Genomic DNA, 21,695 nt, shown 5'->3' on the forward strand with positions numbered 1-21,695 from the left:
GTGACGTTTACACGTTGAATAAAGTGTGTGCACGCCGTAGTTTGTAAATAATTTTGCGTTTTTTTTCATATAGTTCAATAACTGACACCTGTATGTTGTGGGTGGTCACGTTTCTTCATCTTTAGCGCTGTAATAATCAGATGTGGAGGGTAACCATTATCCTTGAACACCGACTGTTGTTGTTCTAGCTCCTTTGCAAGGCTACATCCATCAGAAGCAACATGTGACAGGTGCTACAATGTTCTAATGACGCCAATAGGTTGTGAAGGTTGATGGCAGCTCGACGCTTGTGGATAGTGGTCCGTACGTGTGGGCTTACGTTAGACGGAATGCCCTAATGACTCCTCCCCTTCCTACTAACCACGACGTCCAAAAACGGTAAGCTACCATCCTTCAACATTGTCCTATTGAAAAATGGCACCACGGTACTATCGTGTGAGTGGTAACGCTTAACGACTCAGGTCGTCCGTAACTTACCACTGTGCTGTCAGAGTTTTCTCAATCACTATGAGCTGCGATATGAAGTCATGCCTCCCAACAGCGTGACGGTAGTAACACCGCTGTGCGTCTCCAAAACATTGTAAAAATGAGATCTTTTCCCAGATAGTCACCACACTCGCAAACGACGACAGTGCACAAGCACTGAACACAGTGTGATGCAATTCATCAGCGGGCCATGCGTCTCAGTCAGGCCACCACTGCAAACGCAGCCCTTTGTGTTAGGTGTCAACGGTAACGTACTCATGGGACGGTAATTTCCTAGTCCAGTTGTTGTTAGTTTCCGACCAATGGTGTGGAACTGCAGAATGTTGCTGGGAGTCTATTTCTTGTTCCCAGATTGCAGGTGCCCATTTGTAGGGTTACTGTGTGCTTGTACGTAGTATGACGATTCTTCTTTGTGATTGTAGACGTGGTCGACTGGAGTCGTGACGACGAGTGCAACCGTCATCACGATCCCGTGCAGTCTAGCATCGGACCGTTGTCACATCCAAATACCCCACAAATCAGGATATTACACGATTCGACCATCCAGCCAAGTGGAGACACATAATGAGGCCTCTTTTAAACTCCGTCAGGTGCTGATAATGCTGTTTCATACGAATACGCGACAACTCAGTGTCCTTAACAGTGAAAACTCATCATCTGACGCTATTCACTCCTCGTATACAGCCCACCAAGCCAACAGTACTAAACACCAGCAACACTAAAGTACTCTTGTTTCTTTCAGGAGTGCTAGTTCTGCATGGTTCGCAGGAGAGCTTCTGTAAAGTTTGGAAGGTAGGAGACGAGGTACTGGCAGAAGTAAAGCTGTGAGTACCGGGCGTGAGTCGTGCTTCGGTATCTCAGTTGGTAGAGCACTTGCCCGCGAAAGGCAAAGGTCACGAGTTCGAGTCTCGGTCGGGCACACAGTTTTAATCTGCCAGGAAGTTTCATATCAGCGCACACTCCGCTGCAGAGTGAAAATCTCATTCTGGATACTCTTGTTGTTGTTCTACCTGTCACAGAGAATTTTAACTCTAATCGTTTACGTACTCGCTGACAGCGTGAACTTCTACGAACTTACGTTTACTTCCAAACATCTTTTCTGTGTGTCACTTTTCTTGTCAGGCAGTGCATTTCATAATTTTTAAGCACAGTATATGTTCCAAAGTACTAATAAAAATCTATATCGACGACATAAGTTAATAATTCAGCGGATGACTTCTGTTTTCCTTACTGTGGGTTGGTGTAATATGTGCAAATTTTCAGTCTTTAGATATGGAGCTTCAATCTAGCGAGCCGTTGTGTATCACTCCTAAACACGCACCTATTTCATCATAATGCTCTGAAACGAAGGTAATTGGATCAATTTCTAGACCCAAAGATTTTCCTTCTATACTTAGCTACACCGAGGGTATTTACCTCTAAATTGCTCAGTTTAGCAGCTGTTCTAGATTCCAGTTCCGGACTATTTGCTGCATTTTATTTGATGAATGAATCACGGAAAACGTCGTTCAATATCACGCAGTGAAGGCATTGATTGTGTCTTTGGATGTGGCCTTAATGGGCCTTAACGTCTCTGGATTTTCTGCCAGATTTCGAGACAGAGATTCGTTACGAGAATTATTAAAAGCATCTCATATCAAAAACCGCATTACCTCTCGAGCACCTCTGAACATTTTACATTCTTTGAAGTCCGCCAGGCATTAGCGAAGAGAAGAGAAGCCAAGGAGAGCTGGTTACGAATCACAGATTTTGGACAAGGCAAAGCACAGTGCGAAGCAATAAGGAGAACTAATCAAGCAACAATGTGGAGAGCAAAGAGTATGTAAGTAAAAGGAATGATAAAGGTGGTTCAATAAGATTAGTTGGGTAAAATGGTTCAAAATATGTACTATAAAGTTAACTTTTTTAAGAAATACCAGAGCCGACAAAAGTTCGTCAAGGACAATAATGAGTGGTGCGACAGTTGTAGCAGTAGGAAAACTGGATAGGAGCAGAAATGACTAGTGAGCAAATTAACACAATAAACACAAGATTTATTTAACTTGTATTTCTCCAAACATATGAAGACTCATAAGAGATAATGCGGCACGAAAGAGGGTCCAGCTCCCTCAATGCCCGCGAGGAAAATTCTCTCTGCACTAAAGCACGAACGGTGGTGCCAGAGCCGCGACCAGGCGGCGTCTGCATGGAGTCCCGTAGGTAAGTGGCTCCGAGCGGGAGTGGGCTGAGCCGCTTCCGCCGGCCCTCCTACATCGCGGCGTCAGGGGGCGCCGAGCCGCTGGAGAGGCTCCACTGGATCCGCCGGACCCCGCACGACAGCTACTGGCGTCTCACGGAAACTTCAAATTCCGTTGCTATGACGCCATGGGGTGGTATCGATACGTGATATCAGAGAGACCACACTCACCAATAAGTTCTACATCGCTGAGAGGTGCAAACGATGCTGCAGGTAGCTCCTCAACTGTGATAGACCTAATGGCCTGTTCGGTTTCCAGTCTTCTGACACTGCAGATTTATATTAGCCACCACCTGAACGTGTAAACTTCACATCACATCGGAAACAGTGGACCTATGGACGTTTAGGAGTGTGGAAATCTCGCGTACATACATATGACACGAGTGGCACACAATCACCTGACCACGTTCGAAGTCTGTGAGTTCCACGGAGCGCCCCATTCTGCTCTCTCACGATGTCTAATGATTGCTGAGGTCGCTGATATAGAGTACCTGGCAGTAGGTGACAGCACAATGCACCTACTATGAAAAACGTATATTTTTGGGAGTGTCCGGATACTTTTGATCACATAGTGTAATTACGTGATCACACAGTGTAATTACCTTCCCCCATGAACCATTGACCTTGGCGTTGGTGGGGAGGCTTGCGTGCCTCAGCGATACAGATGGCCGTACCGTAGGTGCAACCACAGCGGAGGGGTATCTGTTGAGAGGCCAGACAAACATGTGGTTCCTGAAGAGGGGCAGCAGCCTTTTCAGTAGTTGCAGGGGCAACAGTCTGGATGTTTGACTGATCTGGCCTTGTAACATTAACCAAAACGGCCTTGCTGTGCTGGTACTGCGAACGGCTGAAAGCAAGGGGAAACTACAGCCGTAATTTTTCCCGAGGACATGCAGCTTTACTGTATGATTAAATGATGATGGCGTCCTCTTGGGTAAAATATTCCGGAGGTAAAATAGTCCCCCATACGGATCTCCGGGCGGGGACTACTCAAGAGGATGTCGTTATCAGGAGAAAGAAAACTGGCGTTCTACGGATCGGAGCGTGGAATGTCAGATCCCTTAATCGGGCAGGTAGGTTAGAAAATTTAAAAAGGGAAATGGATAGGTTAAAGTTAGATATAGTGGGAATTAGTGAAGTTCGGTGGCAGGAGGAACAAGACTTTTGGTCAGGTGATTACAGGGTTATAAATACGAAATCAAATAGGGGTAACGCAGGAGTAGGTTTAATAATGAATAAAAAAATAGGAGTGCGGGTTAGCTACTACAAACAGCATAGTGAACGCATTATTGTGGCCAAGATAGACACAAAGCCCATGCCTACTACAGTAGTACAAGTTTATATGCCAACTAGCTCTTCAGATGATGAAGAAATTGATGAAATGTATGACGAGATAAAAGAAATTATTCAGGTAGTGAAGGGAGACGAAAATTTAATAGTCATGGGTGACTGGAATTCGTCAGTAGGAAAAGGGAGAGAAGGAAACATAGTAGGTGAATATGGATTGGGGGGAAGAAATGAAAGAGGAAGCCGCCTTGTAGAATTTTGCACAGAGCATAACTTAATCATAGCTAACACTTGGTTCAAGAATCATAAAAGAAGGTTGTATACTTGGAAGAATCCTGGAGATACTAATAGGTATCAGATAGATTATATAATGGTAAGACAGAGATTTAGGACCCAGGTTTTAAATTGTAAGACATTTCCAAGGGCAGATGTGGATTCTGACCACAATCTATTGGTTATGAACTGCAGATTGAAACTGAAGAAACTGCAAAAAGGTGGGAATTTAAGGAGATGGGACCTAGATAAACTGAAAGAACCAGAGGTTGTAGAGAGTTTCAGGAAGGGCATAAGGGAACAATTGACAGGAATGGGGAAAAGAAATACAGTAGAAGAAGAATGGGTAGCTCTGAGGGATGAAGTAGTGAAGGCAGCAGAGGATCAGGTAGGTAAAAAGACGAGGGCTAATAGAAATCCTTGGGTAACAGAAGAAATATTGAATTTAATTGATGAAAGGAGGAAATATAAAAATGCAGTAAATGAAGCAGGGAAAAGGGAATACAAACGTCTCAAAAATGAGATCGACAGAAAGTGCAAAATGGCTAAGCAGGGATGGCTAGAGGACAAATGTAAGGATGTAGAGGCTTGTCTCACTAGGGGTAAGATAGATACTGCTTACAGGAAAATTAAAGAGACCTTTGGAGAGAAGAGAACCACTTGTATGAATATCAAGAGCTCAGATGGCAACCCAGTTCTAAGCAAAGAAGGCAAGGCAGAAAGGTGGAAGGAGTATATAGAGGGTTTATACAAGGGCGATGTACTTGAGGACAGTATTATGGAAATGGAAGAGGATGTAGATGAAGATGAAATGGGAGATAAGATACTGCGTGAAGAGTTTGACAGAGCACTGAAAGACCTGAGTCGAAACAAGGCCCCGGGAGTAGTCAACATTCCATTAGAACTACTGATGGCCTTGGGAGAGCCAGTCATGACAAAACTCTACCATCTGGTGAGCAAGATGTATGAGACAGGCGAAATACCCACAGACTTCAAGAAGAATATAATAATTCCAATCCCAAAGAAAGCAGGTGTTGACAGATGTGAAAATTACCGAACTATCAGTTTAATAAGTCACAGCTGCAAAATACTAACGCGAATTCTTTACAGACGAATGGAAAAACTGGTAGAAGCGTACCTCGGGGAAGATCAGTTTGGATTCCGTAGAAATGTTGGAACACGTGTGGCAATACTAACCTTACGACTTATCTTAGAAGAAAGATTAAGAAAAGGCAAACCTACGTTTCTAGCATTTGTAGACTTAGAGAAAGCTTTTGACAAGGTTAACTGGAATACTCTCTTTCAAATTCTGAAGGTGGCAGGGGTAAAATACAGGGGGCGAAAGGCTATTTACAATTTGTACAGAAACCAGATGGCAGTTATAAGAGTCGAGGGGCATGAAAGGGAAGCAGTGGTTGGGAAAGGAGTGAGACAGGGTTGTAGCCTCTCCCCGATGTTATTCAATCTGTATATTGAGCAAGCAGTAAAGGAAACAAAAGAAAAATTCGGAGCAGGTATTAAAATTCATGGAGAAGAAGTAAAAACTTTGAGGTTCGCCGATGACATTGTAATTCTGTCAGAGACAGCAAAAGACTTGGAAGAGCAGTTGAACGGAATGGACAGTGTCTTGAAAGAAGGATATAAGATGAACATCAACAAAAGCAAAACGAGGATAATGGAATGTAGTCGAATTAAATCGGGTGATGCTGAGGGGATTAGATTAGGAAATGAGACACTTAAAGTAGTAAAGGAGTTTTGCTGTTTAGGGAGTAAAATAACTGATGATGGTCGAAGTAGAGAGGATATAAAATGTAGACTAGCAATGGCAAGGAAATCGTTTCTGAAGAAGAGAAATTTGTTAACATCGAGTATAGATTTAAGTGTCAGGAAGTCGTTTCTGAAAGTATTTGTATGGAGTGTAGCCATGTATGGAAGTGAAACATGGACGATAAATAGTTTGGACAAGAAGAGAATAGAAGCTTTCGAAATGTGGTGCTACAGAAGAATGCTGAAGATAAGGTGGGTAGATCACATAACTAATGAGGAGGTATTGAATAGGATTGGGGAGAAGAGAAGTTTGTGGCACAACTTGACTAGAAGAAGGGATCGGTTGGTAGGACATGTTTTGAGGCATCAAGGGATCACAAATTTAGCATTGGAGGGCAGCGTGGAGGGTAAAAATCGTAGAGGGAGACCAAGAGATGAATACACTAAGCAGATTCAGAAGGATGTAGGTTGCAGCAGGTACTGGGAGATGAAGAAGCTTGCACAGGATAGAGTAGCATGGAGAGCTGCATCAAACCAGTCTCAGGACTGAAGACCACAACAACAACAACAACAGTGTAATTACGGAGCTGAGGCAGAGGAGATGGACATTGTTCAGCCCGGCTTTCGAAAAGATAATGAGGGAACCCTTCCATAAAATTTTACGGGGATCGAGATCGAAGGTGAGAAAATTACACATATTGCATATGTCGAAGACGTCGTTCTGTTATCCAGATCTAAGGAAGCGCTTTCAACACCAAATTTCTCCTCGGAATGTGAAACTTTTTCTTTGACGCCCACCTACATAAGGAGCAATAATCATTGCGATTAAATAAGAGAAACTGGAGCTCGCACGGAAAGATTTAAGCGTTCGTTTTTTCGGAGCGCTATTGGACATTGGATACGTAGAGAAACAGTCCGAAGGTAGGTTCGGTGAGTCCTCTGCCAAGTAGTTAACTATCGATTGCAGAATAGTCCTGCAGCTGCAGATGCAGATGAGCAACAGCGTGGAGGTGGGAGACAGCAAGATCGATCTCCTAGTGAATGATTCGAAGAGCGAGTGCCTGGAGATTAGTATGTACCACCAACACTTATGTCTTTCATAATTTTCAAACGTTTATAGATAACTAGCTGACAAAACATTTCATTTTAACAATTATCTATAATAAACGACAATAAAAAAAGAACTGTTTTTGTAGTGTAATGTCGAAAAAACGTCATTTCCGTGTATCCGAGAAAACGCCTTCGAAATTACCTAACAGTTTCTGAACGCTGTGCGCAGCTGCTTCACGTTGTACAACGCCATTTTGTAAACGTCTGTGGCAACGCCAGTACATAGCTCTATAGACGGCTATTGTTTTCGCCTACAGTCGTTTGCGCTGCGCATTTGAAAGTTGTCAGAAGCACTGCCATGTGTCAGGAATCTCCTTAAGTTGACTCGATTGTGGGAGTGTGTTAGTAGTAAAGAGTAAATGTATTAAATATTTCCTGCGAGATGTGGCATTTTTTCACGTATCTCAGTGTTTATCTCGTCAGTCTCTTGAATTATTTGACACAATGATATCGAATATTTGTATATGTACATTGAGCGGCATATGTTGTGTTTATGTCTGAGTTGTACCAAATATGAATATTTCCATACATCACGTGTAATCTGTGAAATACTCATCCGTCATAACAAGCACATCTCGCATGTCGTATACGAGGCTAACATCTATACAGCTTCTCAGAAATATTATCACGGATGGTCGTTGGCTCGGACAGTAGTGGTGAGAAAATTTAAACACCCCCCCCCCCCATGGTATTGGAAGAAGAGTCATGTGTCTGCCTTATAAATGCAGAGGCTGTGACTACATGATATGCGACGATGGCAGAATAATGCTTCGCATTGGCACATCCGGGCACTGTAATATTTTATTTAACGTTGTAAATCGCATGTGTCCGTTTTTTGTGTGTCCTTTTATTAATATAGTTGAATTTACAGGTGCCTATGTACTATTATTAACTAAACTCATTCAAGTCACACTTGGTTCCTGGCCCAAATGATAAAATTTATCTTGGCGTCATGATAACGAAGAGAAACTTATCTCATTTTCTTAACAAAGACTGTCAGAAATTTCTGTTATCTTTCAGTACTATTTAACGATGTAGTCTGGTTAAAAAGAACTACAAATTTGTTTGTTGCTTAATGTTCATGAGAAGTCAACTAATAATCAGAAAGTACCTTTGTTTCGACAGTATTATTAAGGGGAGGTCTACTATCTTTTGGTTCTAAAAATCGATTTTTTAAAAATTTCAGTTTTGGATCCATAAAAGTGTTTAGAATCCACCCCTGAAACGGTTTTTCCGAATACGGAACGGAAATATTTGTTATTCGCGGTTGAACAAAAGAAAATGCACCTGCCTGAAATCAGTCTTTTTCAAGCACCAATTTTTTTCTTTCGGAGGACGAGTTATTGTACCGGTGCTTGGGAGGAAACACACAAAATTCAAATGAAAGTTTGAACGCGTGTGTTTGGAATTTAGCCGCCAAGCGTTTGCATTCTTGTGCGAAGACTGTGGAGGTTGCGACTTTCCTGGCAGTGAGCAGCGTCAACGAAGCGTATTCAGCAATTCTAAAGACCATGACAACGATGGACGTCACCCTGGGACTCTATTCGACGCAGTTCGCCAAGTATTCGGACGACCACCCGGATTCAAGCGGCAGAAAACCGCTGTCACCGGCCGTACGACCGGCTCTGAAGCAGCGCAGGATGTCCCAGATCGAGCAGAACGCCCTCTGTTAGGAAGAGGAATGATTAGTTTATGGATCCGGAATAGCAGATTGAACGTAAGTTGCGTAATATTGCATCTATATGCAGTCAAAACTTCAGACGCTTTTTTCTCCAAATGACTTTCTTTTCATCGCGCAGTGTGGTAACTTCAAATCTACTGAACCGATTGGCATGATTCTTTGTTTCTGACGAAGCTAACTAAATTGTCTAGGAGTTGTACCACTTTTATTCCGATCCATAAACTATAAATATTTTTACTTGGCCGACGAAGTCGAAAAATCGATGAAGAAACCCCTATTTTTTTCAAATGGCCCCCATTTTGTTTTCTACGGTCCAAATAACTTAAGCGAGGTACAACTCCTAAAGAATCTTATATACATCGCTAATGTCTATTCAATTTTGATTTCAGATGAGACGGCTGATCTGTGACATACCGCTCGTGGAGGTCTACATCGAAATTTTGTTTCGTTCCGACAGCACTTTCGCCTTTGCTCTTCATTTCCGGTCGAAAAAATTCCAGTTTGTAGAGGAAATATAAACAAACATTTTGACCAAATTTGACATTGATATCTGTAACACATCCCGAGAAAAAAATCCTCAAAGAACATGTTTTTTCGGGCCAAAGATAGTATACATCGCCTTAAGCAAACATCCAAGATAAACGGCAATTTTTTATTTGTTTAGCATTAGGTTGTGGCCAGATTGGAGAGGGTGTATGTTAATTTGTGTGGTCTAGTGTTGATGAAACATCTAAGTAAAAGAAGTAGCTTATTTTCTTGGTTGCTTCAGATTTTGCTTCGCTCACTAGGGGAAGGCCTCAGACACGACCAACCGATTCGGCTCAAATTTGGCGGGTCGCTTGTGTACAACCTAAAACGAAGGAATCTAAGATATTTTGGGCCAACACCCCCCTCGTTTTTGAGAAAATCACCCCTAAAGGTTATGACGGGCAATCAACTCAAAATTGGCGGGATCGATAGATAATTGTAAGTAGAGCATTTTTCAGCATCGGGTATAGGGTCCGAAAAAGCATACTTTTCCAGAAATTGGGGTAAGAAACTTTTACAACTGCCGCTTCTGTACCGACATGCAAAACGCTTTTCGCCGGCAGTGCCGAGAGCGCAATGGCCAAGGTAATTGGCTCGGCATGGGAGAACCTGGGTTCGAACCCCGAAGAAACCTCGCGGATGTTATTATTTTCGTCTGTATTTTTCCATATCACAATTTATAGGGATAGGAGGGTTAATAAGGTAAGTAAATCAATAAGGAATGATAATAATAAGGTACGCAAACTAATTTCCCAATCGCCATGAGTTAGTAAAGTATTAAACTTTTAAGCCCTGTCACATGAAAACAACTCCGAGTAAGAGTGCTGCGAATTCCTCACAAGGGATCACAGATAGCCAACCGCGCGACGCTTGTTTATAGCGAGGCACGGGACAGAATGCACGCGCGAAGAGTTAAGTTGTCCCGGTTGCCTCTTCGTCATATCACAGTTGTGAACCTGGAAGAGTGAAGGTGTCCAGCACGAGCCTTATAGAAGTCAATCGGAAAGAGTTGTTTTCCGTCATTAGGCTGCCGCGAACCTCGCGGATACATGTAGTGATTTTTCCATCGTTAATGCGCCGAATTAAATACGTTTTGTGAATGAATACAGTGTCCTTTCGTAAGTAACATATGGTGAGTACTGTATATAGTTTGTAGTAATTAGCTCGTCTTTTTAAGCTGTAGTAACTAGTTATTGTTTGTTGTGTCATATCTTTCTAGATTCTAACCCGGGTTCTTCGAGTCCCAGCCAGTTTCCTTGGCCGGTGCGCTATCAGCGCTGTCGCCGAAAAGCGTTAACCATGTGGGTACAGAAGCGGCAGTTATATAAGTTTTTCCTCGATTTCTAGAAAAGTTTGCGTTTGCGGACCCCATACCCGATGATGAAAAATGCTCTATTTACAATTATCTATCGATCCCTCCAATTTTGAGTTGATTGCTCTTCACAACCTTTAGGGGTGATTTTCTCAAAAACTCGGGGGTGTTGACCCAAAAAACTTAGATTCCTTCGTTTTAGGTTGTACACAAGCGACCCGCCAAATTTGAGCCGAATCCATTGGCCGTGTCTGAGGCCTTCCCCTTGTCAGAACCATACACAATATTTTCATAACCGTTGATGTATGGGTAGGTCAGGTCGCTCGGATGGATAAGCATCGATGGCCTTTGAAATCCAGGGATTTTACTCCCAGCGGAAGAAGATCGCTAGGTAGACCAAATAAAAGGTTGAGGAATGGAATCCATTGCAACTTGCTGGAGATCGCCACAGAGGGTGATTGGTGACAGAAAGCAGGAAGCAGAACCTCCTCTTGACAAACAATACAATCAAGCTGCAGTCACCAGTACATAATTAGTTCTCTCCGTCGAGGTTTTCCGAAGTACTGAAATATGTCTGGTACGAAACAGAGTATTTAGAGGATCGCCCACCACAATTTGGGACTCCTGCTGAACTTTGTTTTATATTCTGTTAAATTCTGTGTATTATGTGAAGCAATTTCGTTAATTTTGTGTGCATGGTGTAAAATAAACATTATGTTTTCAAGCGTAATATTTTAATAATTTCTTTCGCCTTTGTCATTATTGTAATGATTTTGTATCATAATAATCAGCTACTTATTATTTTCAGGTAACAAAATTCACGTATGGGAAACGATAAACTAAAAAGCACCAATATACAACGTAAAATAACAATTTAAAACACAAAACAATTAGACAGTAATGAAAGTTTAGATATTTTAATTACATATCTTAAAAAATATTTTGACAGCAACTTGTGTACAACTTATTTTCGAAAAAATGTATTTCAGAATCAACTGGAGGGACGTGGCGTGAAAGCTTCTTTAATTTATGCTGGAACAAAAGATACCACTTTGCAAAATTTCAAATCATTACAGAAATTAATTAACAGTTTTCAAGAGTGTTAATTACATTTCAACTTTTACATGACACATTTTTTTGTGTTTCATGGTTTCGAAATTGTTGTTGTTGTTGTGGTCTTCAGTCCTGAGACTGGTTTGATGCAGCTCTCCATGCTACTCTATCCTGTGCAAGCTTCTTCATCTCCCAGTACCTACTGCAGCCTACATCCTTCTGAATCTGCTTAGTGTATTCATCTCTTGGTCTCCCTCTACGATTTTTACCCTCCACACTGCCCTCCAATGCTAAATTTGTGATCCGTAGATGCCTCAAAACATGTCCTACCAACCGATCCCTTCTTCTAGTCAAGTTGTGCCACAAACTTCTCTTCTCCCCAATCCTATTCAGTACCTCCTCATTAGTTACGTGATCTACCCACCTTATCTTCAGCATTCTTCTGTAGCACCACATTTCGAAAGCTTCTATTCTCTTCTTGTCCAAACTATTTATCGTCCATGCTTCACTTCCATACATGGCTACACTCCATACAAATCCTTTCAGAAACGACTTCCTGACACTTAAATCTATACCCGATGTTAACAAATTTCTCTTCTTCAGAAACGATTTATTTGCCATTGCCAGTCTACATTTTATATCCTCTCTACTTCGACCATCATCAGTTATTTTACTCCCTAAACAGCAAAACTCCTTTACTACTTTAAGTGTCTCATTTCCTAATCTAATTCCCTCAGCATCACCCGATTTAATTTGACTACATTCCATTATCCTCGTTTTGCTTTTGTTGATGTTCATCTTATATCCTTTCAAGACACTGTCCATTCCGTTCAACTGCTCATCCAAGTCCTTTGCTGTCTCTGACAGAATTACAATGTCATCGGCGAACCTCAAAGTTTTTACTTCTTCTCCATGAATTTTAATACCTACTCCGAATTTTTCTTTTGTTTCCTTTACTGCTTGCTCAATATACAGATTGAATAACATCGGGGAGAGGCTACAACCCTGTCTCACTCCTTTCCCAACCACTGCTTCCCTTTCATGCCCCTCGACTCTTATAACTGCCATCTGGTTTCTGTACAAATTGTAAATAGCCTTTCGCTCCCTGTATTTTACCCCTGCCATCTTTAGAATTTGAAAGAGAGTATTCCAGTCAACATTATCGAAAGCTTTTTCTAAGTCTACAAATGCTAGACACGTAGGTTTGCCTTTTCTTAATCTATTTTCTAAGATAAGTCGTAGTGTCAGCATTGCCTCACGTGTTCCAACATTTCTGCGGAATCCAAACTGATCTTCCCCGAGGTCGGATTCTACCAGTTTTTCCATTCGTCTGTAAAGAATTCGCGTTAGTATTTTGCAGCCGTGACTTATTAAACTGATAGTTCGGTAATTTTCACATCTGTCAACACCTGCTTTCTTTGGGATTGGAATTATTATATTCTTCTTGAAGTCTGAGGGTATTTCGCCTGTCTCATACATCTTGCTCACCAGATGGTAGAGTTTTGTCATGACTGGCTCTCCCAAGGCCATCAGTAGTGATAATGGAATGTTGTCTACTCCCGGGGCCTTGTTTCGACTCAGGTCTTTCAGTGCTCTGTCAAACTCTTCACGCAGTATCTTATCTCCCATTTCGTCTTCGTCTACATCCTCTTCCATTTCCATAATATCGTCCTCAAGTACATCGCCCTTGTATAAACCCTCTATATACTCCTTCCACCTTTCTGCCTTCCCTTCTTTGCTTAGAACTGGGTTGCCATCTGAGCTCTTGATATTCATACAAGTGGTTCTCTTCTCTCCAAAGGTCTCTTTAATTTTCCTGTAGGCAGTATCTATCTTACCCCTACTGAGACAAGCCTCTACATCCTTACATTTGTCCTCTAGCCATCCCTGCTTAGCCATTTTGCACTTCCTGTCGATCTCATTTTTGAGACGTTTGTATTCCTTTTTGCCTGCTTCATTTACTGCATTTTTATATTTTCTCCTTTCATCAATTAAATTCAATATTTCCTCTGTTACCCAAGGATTTCTACTAGCCCTCGTCTTTTTACCTACTCGATCCTCTGCTGCCTTCACTACTTCATCCCTCAAAGCTACCCATTCTTCTTCTACTGTATTTCTTTCCCCCATTCCTGTCAATTGTTCCCTTATGCTCTCCCTGAAACTCTGTACAACCTCTGGTTCTTTCAGTTTATCCAGGTCCCATCTCCTTAAATTCCCACTGCAGTTTCTTCAGTTTTAATCTACAGGTCATAACTAATAGATTGTGGTCAGAATCTACATCTGCCCCTGGAAATGTCTTACAATTTAAAACCTGGGTCCTAAATCTCTGTCTTACCATTGTATAATCTATCTGATACCTTTTAGTATCTCCAGGATTCTTCCAGGTATACAACCTTCTTTTATGATTCTTGAACCAAGTGTTAGCTATGATTAAGTTATGCTCTGTGCAAAATTCTACAAGGCGGCTTCTTCTTCCATTTCTTCCCCCCAATCCATATTCACCTACTATGTTTCCTTCTCTCCCTTTTCCTACTGACGAATTCCAGTCACCCATGACTATTAAATTTTCGTCTCCCTTCACTACCTGAATAATTTCTTTTATCTCGTCATACATTTCTTCAATTTCTTCATCATCTGAAGAGCTAGTTGGCATATAAACTTGTACTACTGTAGTAGGCATGGGCTTTGTGTCTATCTTGGCCACAATATTGCGTTCACTATGCTGTTTGTAGTAGCTAACCCGCACTCCTATTTTTTTATTCATTATGAAACCTACTCCTGAATTACCCCTATTTGATTTTGTATTTATAACCCTGTATTCATCTGACCAAAAGTCTTGTTCCTCCTTCCACCGAACTTCACTAATTCCCACTATATCTAACTTTAACCTATCCATTTCCCTTTTTAAATTTTCTAACCTACCTGCCCGATTAAGGGATCTGACATTCCACGCTCCGATCCGTAGAATGCCAGTTTTCTTTCTCCTGATAATGACGTCCCCTTGAGTAGTCCCCGCCCGGAGATCCGAATGGGGGACTATTTTACCTCCGGAATATTTTACCCAAGAGGACACCATCATCATTTAATCATACAGTAAAGCTGCATGTCCTCGGGAAAAATTACGGCTGTAGTTTCCCCTTGCTTTCAGCCGTTCGCAGTACCAGCACAGCAAGGCCGTTTTGGTTAATGTTACAAGGCCAGATCAGTCAATCATCCAGACTGTTGCCCCTGCAACTACTGAAAAGGCTGCTGCCCCTCTTCAGGAACCACATGTTTGTCTGGCCTCTCAACAGATACCCCTCCGTTGTGGTTGCACCTACGGTACGGCCATCTGTATCGCTGAGGCACGCAAGCCTCCCCACCTACGGCAAGGTCCATGGTTCATGGGGTTCGAAATTATTCCCTGTAAATATAATATGGCAAATTACCTTTCGGGGTGTGTTTTATCCTTAAAAGTAAAGCTAGGCACAAACAAAAAGTTCATATTGCATTATTTTGCCCCTTACACTCCCGCAAACTTTCATCAAGATCGTTTATTTGCTCCTGGGAATATTCAAAAAAATGTTCAAACGTGTGTGAAATCGTATGGGACTTAACTGCTAAGGTTATCAGTCCCTAAGCTTACACACTACTTAACCTAAATTATCCTAAGGACAAACACACACACCCATGCCCAAGGGAGGACTCGAACCTCCGCCGGGACCAGCCGCACAGTCCAAGACTGCAGCGCCTGCTCGGCTAATCCCGCGCGGCTGGGAATGTTCCTTTGTTAGCCACACTACGCCACTATTTCATTAGCTTTGACAGAGAACATCGAAGAAGTTCAAAGAAGGGAAGGTCGTTTTGTGTTATCGCGAAATAGTGGAGAGAATGCCAAGGATATAATACGCTAACAGGAGTGATAATCATCAAAACAAAGGCGTTTTACGTTGCGGCAGGATCTTCTCCTGAAATGTGAGTCACCAACTTCACCTCGGAGTGTGAAAATATTTCGTTGGCGCCCACGTACATAGGAAGAAATGATCATCATAATAAAATAGGAGAAATCAGAGCTTGCGCTCGCACGGAAAGATTTAAGTGTTCGTTTTCTTGCGTTCTGTTCGACAGTGGACAGTGGAGAAAGAAGGTGAGGGTGTTCCATGAACCCTCTCCCAGGTACTTAATTACGAACTGCAAAGTAGTCATATATATGCAGACATGTACACTGATCAGCCAGAACATTATGACCAGTCACCTAACAGCCTGTACGCCCACCTTTAACACGGATAATAGCAGCGACGAGTCTTGGCTTCGAAGCAACGAGTCCTTGGTAGGTCGCTGGAGAGAGCTGACGCAACATCTGCACACACAAATCACCTAACTCTCTTAAATTCCGGGGAGGGGGCGATGGGCTCCGAAGCCACGTTCAATCACATGCCGGATGTGCTCGATGGGGTTCAGATCTGACGAGTTGGGAGGCCAGCACATCAATTGGAACTAGCCACTGTCTTCCTCGAAACACTCCATCACACCCCTTGCATTGTGACATGGCGCATTATCTTGCTGAAAAATGCTACTGCCGTCGGGATGCCAGAGTACGATACTCCTTGGCCGTCATGGTGCCTTGCATGAGCTCCACTCGACCAATGGACGCCAACGTGAATGTTCCCCGGAGCATAATGGAGACGCCGTCATCTTGTCTCCGTCTCGCAGTTCATACAGGGTGTTTCAAAAATGACCGGTATATTTGAAACGGCAATAAAAACTAAACGAGCAGCGATAGAAATACACCGTTTGTTGCAATATGCTTGGGACAACAGTACATTTTCAGGCGGACAAACTTTCGAAATTACAGTAGTTACAATTTTCAACAACAGATGGCGCTGCAAGTGATGTGAAAGATATAGAAGACAACGCAGTCTGTGGGTGCGCCATTCTGTACGTCGTCTTTCTGCTGTAAGCGTGTGCTGTTCACAACGTGCAAGTGTGCTGTAGACAACATGGTTTATTCCTTAGAACAGAGGATTTTTCTGGTGTTGGAATTCCACCGCCTGGAACACAGTGTTGTTGCAACAAGACGAAGTTTTCAACGGAGGTTTAATGTAACCAAAGGACCGAAAAGCGATACAATAAAGGATCTGTTTGAAAAATTTCAACGGACTGGGAACGTGACGGATGAACGTGCTGGAAAGGTAGGGCGACCGCGTACGGCAACCACAGAGGGCAACGCGCAGCTAGTGCAGCAGGTGATCCAACAGCGGCCTCGGGTTTCCGTTCGCCGTGTCGCAGCTGCGGTCCAAATGACGCCAACGTCCACGTATCGTCTCATGCGCCAGAGTTTACACCTCTATCCATACAAAATTCAAACGCGGCAACCCCTCAGCGCCGCTACCATTGCTGCACGAGAGACATTCGCTAACGATATAGTGCACAGGATCGATGACGGCGATATGCATGTGGGCAGCATTTGGTTTACTGACGAAGCTTATTTTTACCTGGACGGCTCCGTCAATAAACAGAACTGGCGCATATGGGGAACCGAAAAGCCCCATGTTGCAGTCCCATCGTCCCTGCATCCTCAAAAAGTACTGGTCTGGGCCGCCATGTCTTCCAAAGGAATCATTGGCCCATTTTTCAGATCCGAAACGATTACTGCATCACGCTATCTGGACATTCTTCGTGAATTTGTGGCGGTACAAACTGCCTTAGACGACACTGCGAACACCTCGTGGTTTATGCAAGATGGTGCCCGGCCACATCGCACGGCCGACGTCTTTAATTTCCTGAATGAATATTTCGATGATCGTGTGATTGCTTTGGGCTATCCGAAACATACAGGAGGCGGCGTGGATTGGCCTCCCTATTCGCCAGACATGAACCCCTGTGACTTCTTTCTGTGGGGACACTTGAAAGACCAGGTGTACCGCCAGAATCCAGAAACAATTGAACAGCTGAAGCAGTACATCGCATCTGCATGTGAAGCCATATTATTGCTACGCATGGTGGATATGTGGAAAATATCGTACTATAGAGTTTCCCAGACCGCAGCGCCATCTGTTGTTGAAAATTGTAACTACTGTAATTTCGAAAGTTTGTCCGCCTGAAAATGTACTGTTGTCCCAAGCATATTGCAACAAACGGTGTATTTCTATCGCTGCTCGTTTAGTTTTTATTGCCGTTTCAAATATACCGGTCATTTTTGAAACACCCTGTATGTCAAGCAGTCGTTCCCCTGGAAAACGACGGATTCGCGCCCTCCCATCGGCATGATGAGAAAGGTATCGGGATTCATCAGAGCATCCAACGCTCTGCCTCTGTGCCACCGTCCAGTGTCGATGGTCACGTGCCAATGTCAGTCGTAGTAGTGGTGTTAACATTGACACACGCGTGGGTTGTCGGCTGCGGAGGCGCATTGTTGAGTGTTCTGTGTACTGTGTGATTAGACACACTTATACTCTGTTTAGCATTAAAGTATGATGTTATTTCTGCCACAGTTCGCCGCCTGTCCTGTTTTACCAACCTGCACAGCCAACGACGTCCTACATCTGTAATGAGGGGTGGCCGCTCAACCCCACGCCGTCCGGACGTAATTTCACCTTGGTTTTGCCACGTGTTGAAGACACTAACCGCAGAACTCGTGGAACACCCGACGGGTCATGCAGTTTCCGAAACGCTAGTGCCGAGCCTCCGGGCTATCAGAATCTGCCCTCGCTCAAACTTGGACAGATCGCGCGTCTTCCCAATTCTACACACGGACAGAGCACTCACTGATACGACATGTACCGTGTGTGTGTCTGACTCGCTGTTACTCCTCGACAGGTGACACTGGTAGCGCCTGCACGGGTTTACATCGGTAGCAGGTCGGTGGTCTTAACATTCTGACTGGTCAGCGTACATTTAGACTGAAGACGCGGAGCTTTATGGAGCGCTGCGAGCAATGGCGTTTTCGAGGTACCCCGACTCCATATGTCCACTGCATAAAGTTCCTTCCGCAATCATTGCTCGAAGGCTGTTTGAGTCGTACCTGCGTTCTGACAGCAACAATTCTTGCCGGTTTGAAACCGATTGTTATTGATAAGCCGTGAAAGTCGTCTCCGGTACCTTTCGGTTAGGATGTTTTTACGACGGCACTTCTTACGTCTCGAAACATGACTGCGAGTGGTACATCAATCACTGTAGACACCTTGGACAGGCTACGTTCTAATTAATCAGCTCTTGGTCGTAAATACAGCCGGAACAATTGTACCAAGGCACAGGTTGCCGTTAAACAGAAGAGGGACCTTGTGGTTAGATTTAGCTGTTAACCGGTTCAGTTCTGTGATTGTAATCGCATTTCTCAGTCATTAGTTATAATCTGAACAACCTGTTGTACTAAGCTGTTCGTTTCTGTGTTTGAAAGACCAGTCAGTATTGGTGTATTTTCGTTGGATCTTGTGGTTCTGCCGAGTGAGTTCTCTTGTAACAAGTGTTCACTAGTAATGTTTTGAGACGTTCCTTCAGAGCGTTCTTAATAATTGACAACCAGTTTAACTTTGAAAATATTAACAGCCAACGGTCGCCAGGGCTTTAGTGAAAATAAAATTGTCAGAAGGGACGGGTTGGAATCCACTCGCATCTCCGTTGCCGATTGAAATCAAGAGGTTGGTTGTTTTGAAGTACGCCTTATCATTGTCGCATTGTTTGCTAATCTGTTTTACCTTTAAGCACAGGTGCGCATTTTAACCCCGAACCTTTCGACATACGGCTTTCAAATTAAAAGTGAAGCCGGCCGGGGTGGCCGAGCAGTTCTAGGCGCTACAGTCTGGAACCGCGCGACCGCTACGGTCGCAGTTTAGAATCCTGCCTCGGGCATGGATGTGTGTGATGTCCTTAGGTTAGTTAGGTTTAAGTAGCTCTAAGTTCTAGGGGACTGATGACCTCAGAAGTTAAGTCCCATAGTGCTCAGAGCCATCTGAACCATTTTTAAAAGTTAAGTCATCTGCTTTGAGTAATTGTATCAGTATTGTCGTCAATGGTGCTTATATAATTTCCATGTGTTGCAGAAGGGCATTTAATAAGACAGACAGTGTCCAGCGCCGTAGTAAACACCGCTGTTCCACCCGATAACGGGTGGGCTGCAGGTCCGGCCGTCTTGTAATCACTGTCATTATGTCTGCTGTTTTGCAATACAGCACTTCAGATTTCTTTTGCAAAGATTAAAAGCTTATTCAACTTAGGATTTAAGATCAAAACAATTCTGCAAATTGTTCATTTTGTTAAAGAAAATTTTATCGTTAAATGCTCCGATTATCTGTAAAACACCGTTTATATATTGTTAATTTAGCAGGTTGTGCGAAAAGAAAGTTATATAGGTGGGTCCTCCCTTCCACGTTTTCCTTAATTCCAGTAAGTACCACTTATCAGTTGGAAAAGCGGATGCCAGACCGAGATTAATACGAAGAATCTTAGGGAAATATAATTCATCCATTACAGAAGTGGCTTACAAGGCGCTTGTTCGTCCGGTTGTTTTGTTCACCGATCTGAGCCGCTTACCAGGTAGGACTGATAGAAGAGGTGGAGAAGGCCGAATGAAGAGCAGCGCGTTTTTTCGCGGGATCGTTTAGTCGACGCGAGATGTTACAGGGGTGTTCAACAAACTCCACTGACAGACTCTACAAGAGAGGCGTTGTGCAGTATTGAAATTTAGAGAGTGAACTTCCCGGGAAAAGTGTGGCAACACATAACTTCCTCCCACTTAGCTCCCACGAAATGGTTGCAATGAGAAAGTTCGAGAAAGTAGAGCTAATGCAGAAGTATACCGGCAATCACTCTTCCCACGCGCCATTCGCGAATGGGGTAGGTAAGGGGGAATCAGATAACGATACGAGAAGTACCCTCCTCCACCCACCATGAGGTGGCTTGCATAGTATTGATGTAGATGTACAGAGTGATTATAATGGAACTTCCGTTACGTGAGAGGGCCCGCACTACAAACGAGGGCTCGTAGGACACTGAAAGTTTGTGGAAACATTTGTAAGGTCATGAGGAACAGAGAAAACGAATAAACGGTAGAAAGAAACACACTTTAATTTCCACATGCGAGGGTGTTATTTGTAAATTGCGTACTATGTTTACGTTCTAGGTTACAAACGTTGCTCAGTGTGACGACCATCTGCATTCACGATGGCCTGGAACCACACAAGAGACTGCTCTACGCGGCCCGAAACATTGCTTGTTGGTTGATGGCTGCAGCCATCAATATGCTAGTCCTCAACATCCAATGTCTGTTAGTGTCCATTCGATAAACAGGGGTTCAAATCTGATAATCTTGGTGGCCACATAGTCTGGAACGATCGTCCAATCATGCGTCATGAAGATCCCGAGTGACCTTACGAATAGTGCGTCAGGACTATTGTTGTTGTTTTGATAAAACAGATTTACGAGTAAATCTATGTTGCCACACATAGTACTGGAGCCTAACAGCAAATCATGTCACTAACACTACTAAGAAAAAAAATCCTGTAGGTCCAGATCTGCACATCTTTCCGATAAAGTTGGGTACCCAAATGGTAAATAGTTTCCCGTCTACAATGGCTCAGGTAGCAAGTTTAATAATAACCATGCTGTAAACATAATTAGAACGTCGACTTCACACCAGACCCCAGCATCCGAGATCACTACCTTCTCTGATTTCGGCTCTTGAGGAAGAATGGGCTGCCATTCCACCACAGAGATTCAAACGTCTCACAATTATCGCCCCCAGCACAGTCCAAGCCACCATAAAGGCGAAAGAGGGTGAGGACACCTGATATCGGAGTCTAGAGTCCGGATACTTTGTACGAAGGCTGTTCGGAAAGTAAGGTCCGACAGGTCACGAAATGATAACTACAGTGAAAATCAAAATTTTTTTTATATTTAAGAGTTAGACACAGCTTCCAGCTACCTCTCTAAATAGTCGCCGCTCCGACTCAGACACATTTGTCGTGGCTTTGTACAGACTTCCC

At 43.2% G+C, this 21,695-nt stretch overlaps 1 protein-coding gene across 1 annotated transcript in view; it reads right to left on the bottom strand.

Moving 5' to 3' along the window:
• Positions 1-21,695, bottom strand: part of LOC126235011 (uncharacterized) — a 473,551-nt gene that overhangs the window by 265,102 nt on the left and 186,754 nt on the right. The window contains exon 16 of the mRNA XM_049943746.1: positions 2,139-2,274. Coding sequence (XP_049799703.1) covers positions 2,139-2,274 — 136 coding nt within the window. The remainder of the gene's footprint in view (positions 1-2,138; positions 2,275-21,695) is intronic.

Source organism: Schistocerca nitens, chromosome 2 (assembly GCF_023898315.1).
Source record: "Schistocerca nitens isolate TAMUIC-IGC-003100 chromosome 2, iqSchNite1.1, whole genome shotgun sequence".
NCBI classification, from domain to species: domain Eukaryota; kingdom Metazoa; phylum Arthropoda; class Insecta; order Orthoptera; family Acrididae; genus Schistocerca; species Schistocerca nitens.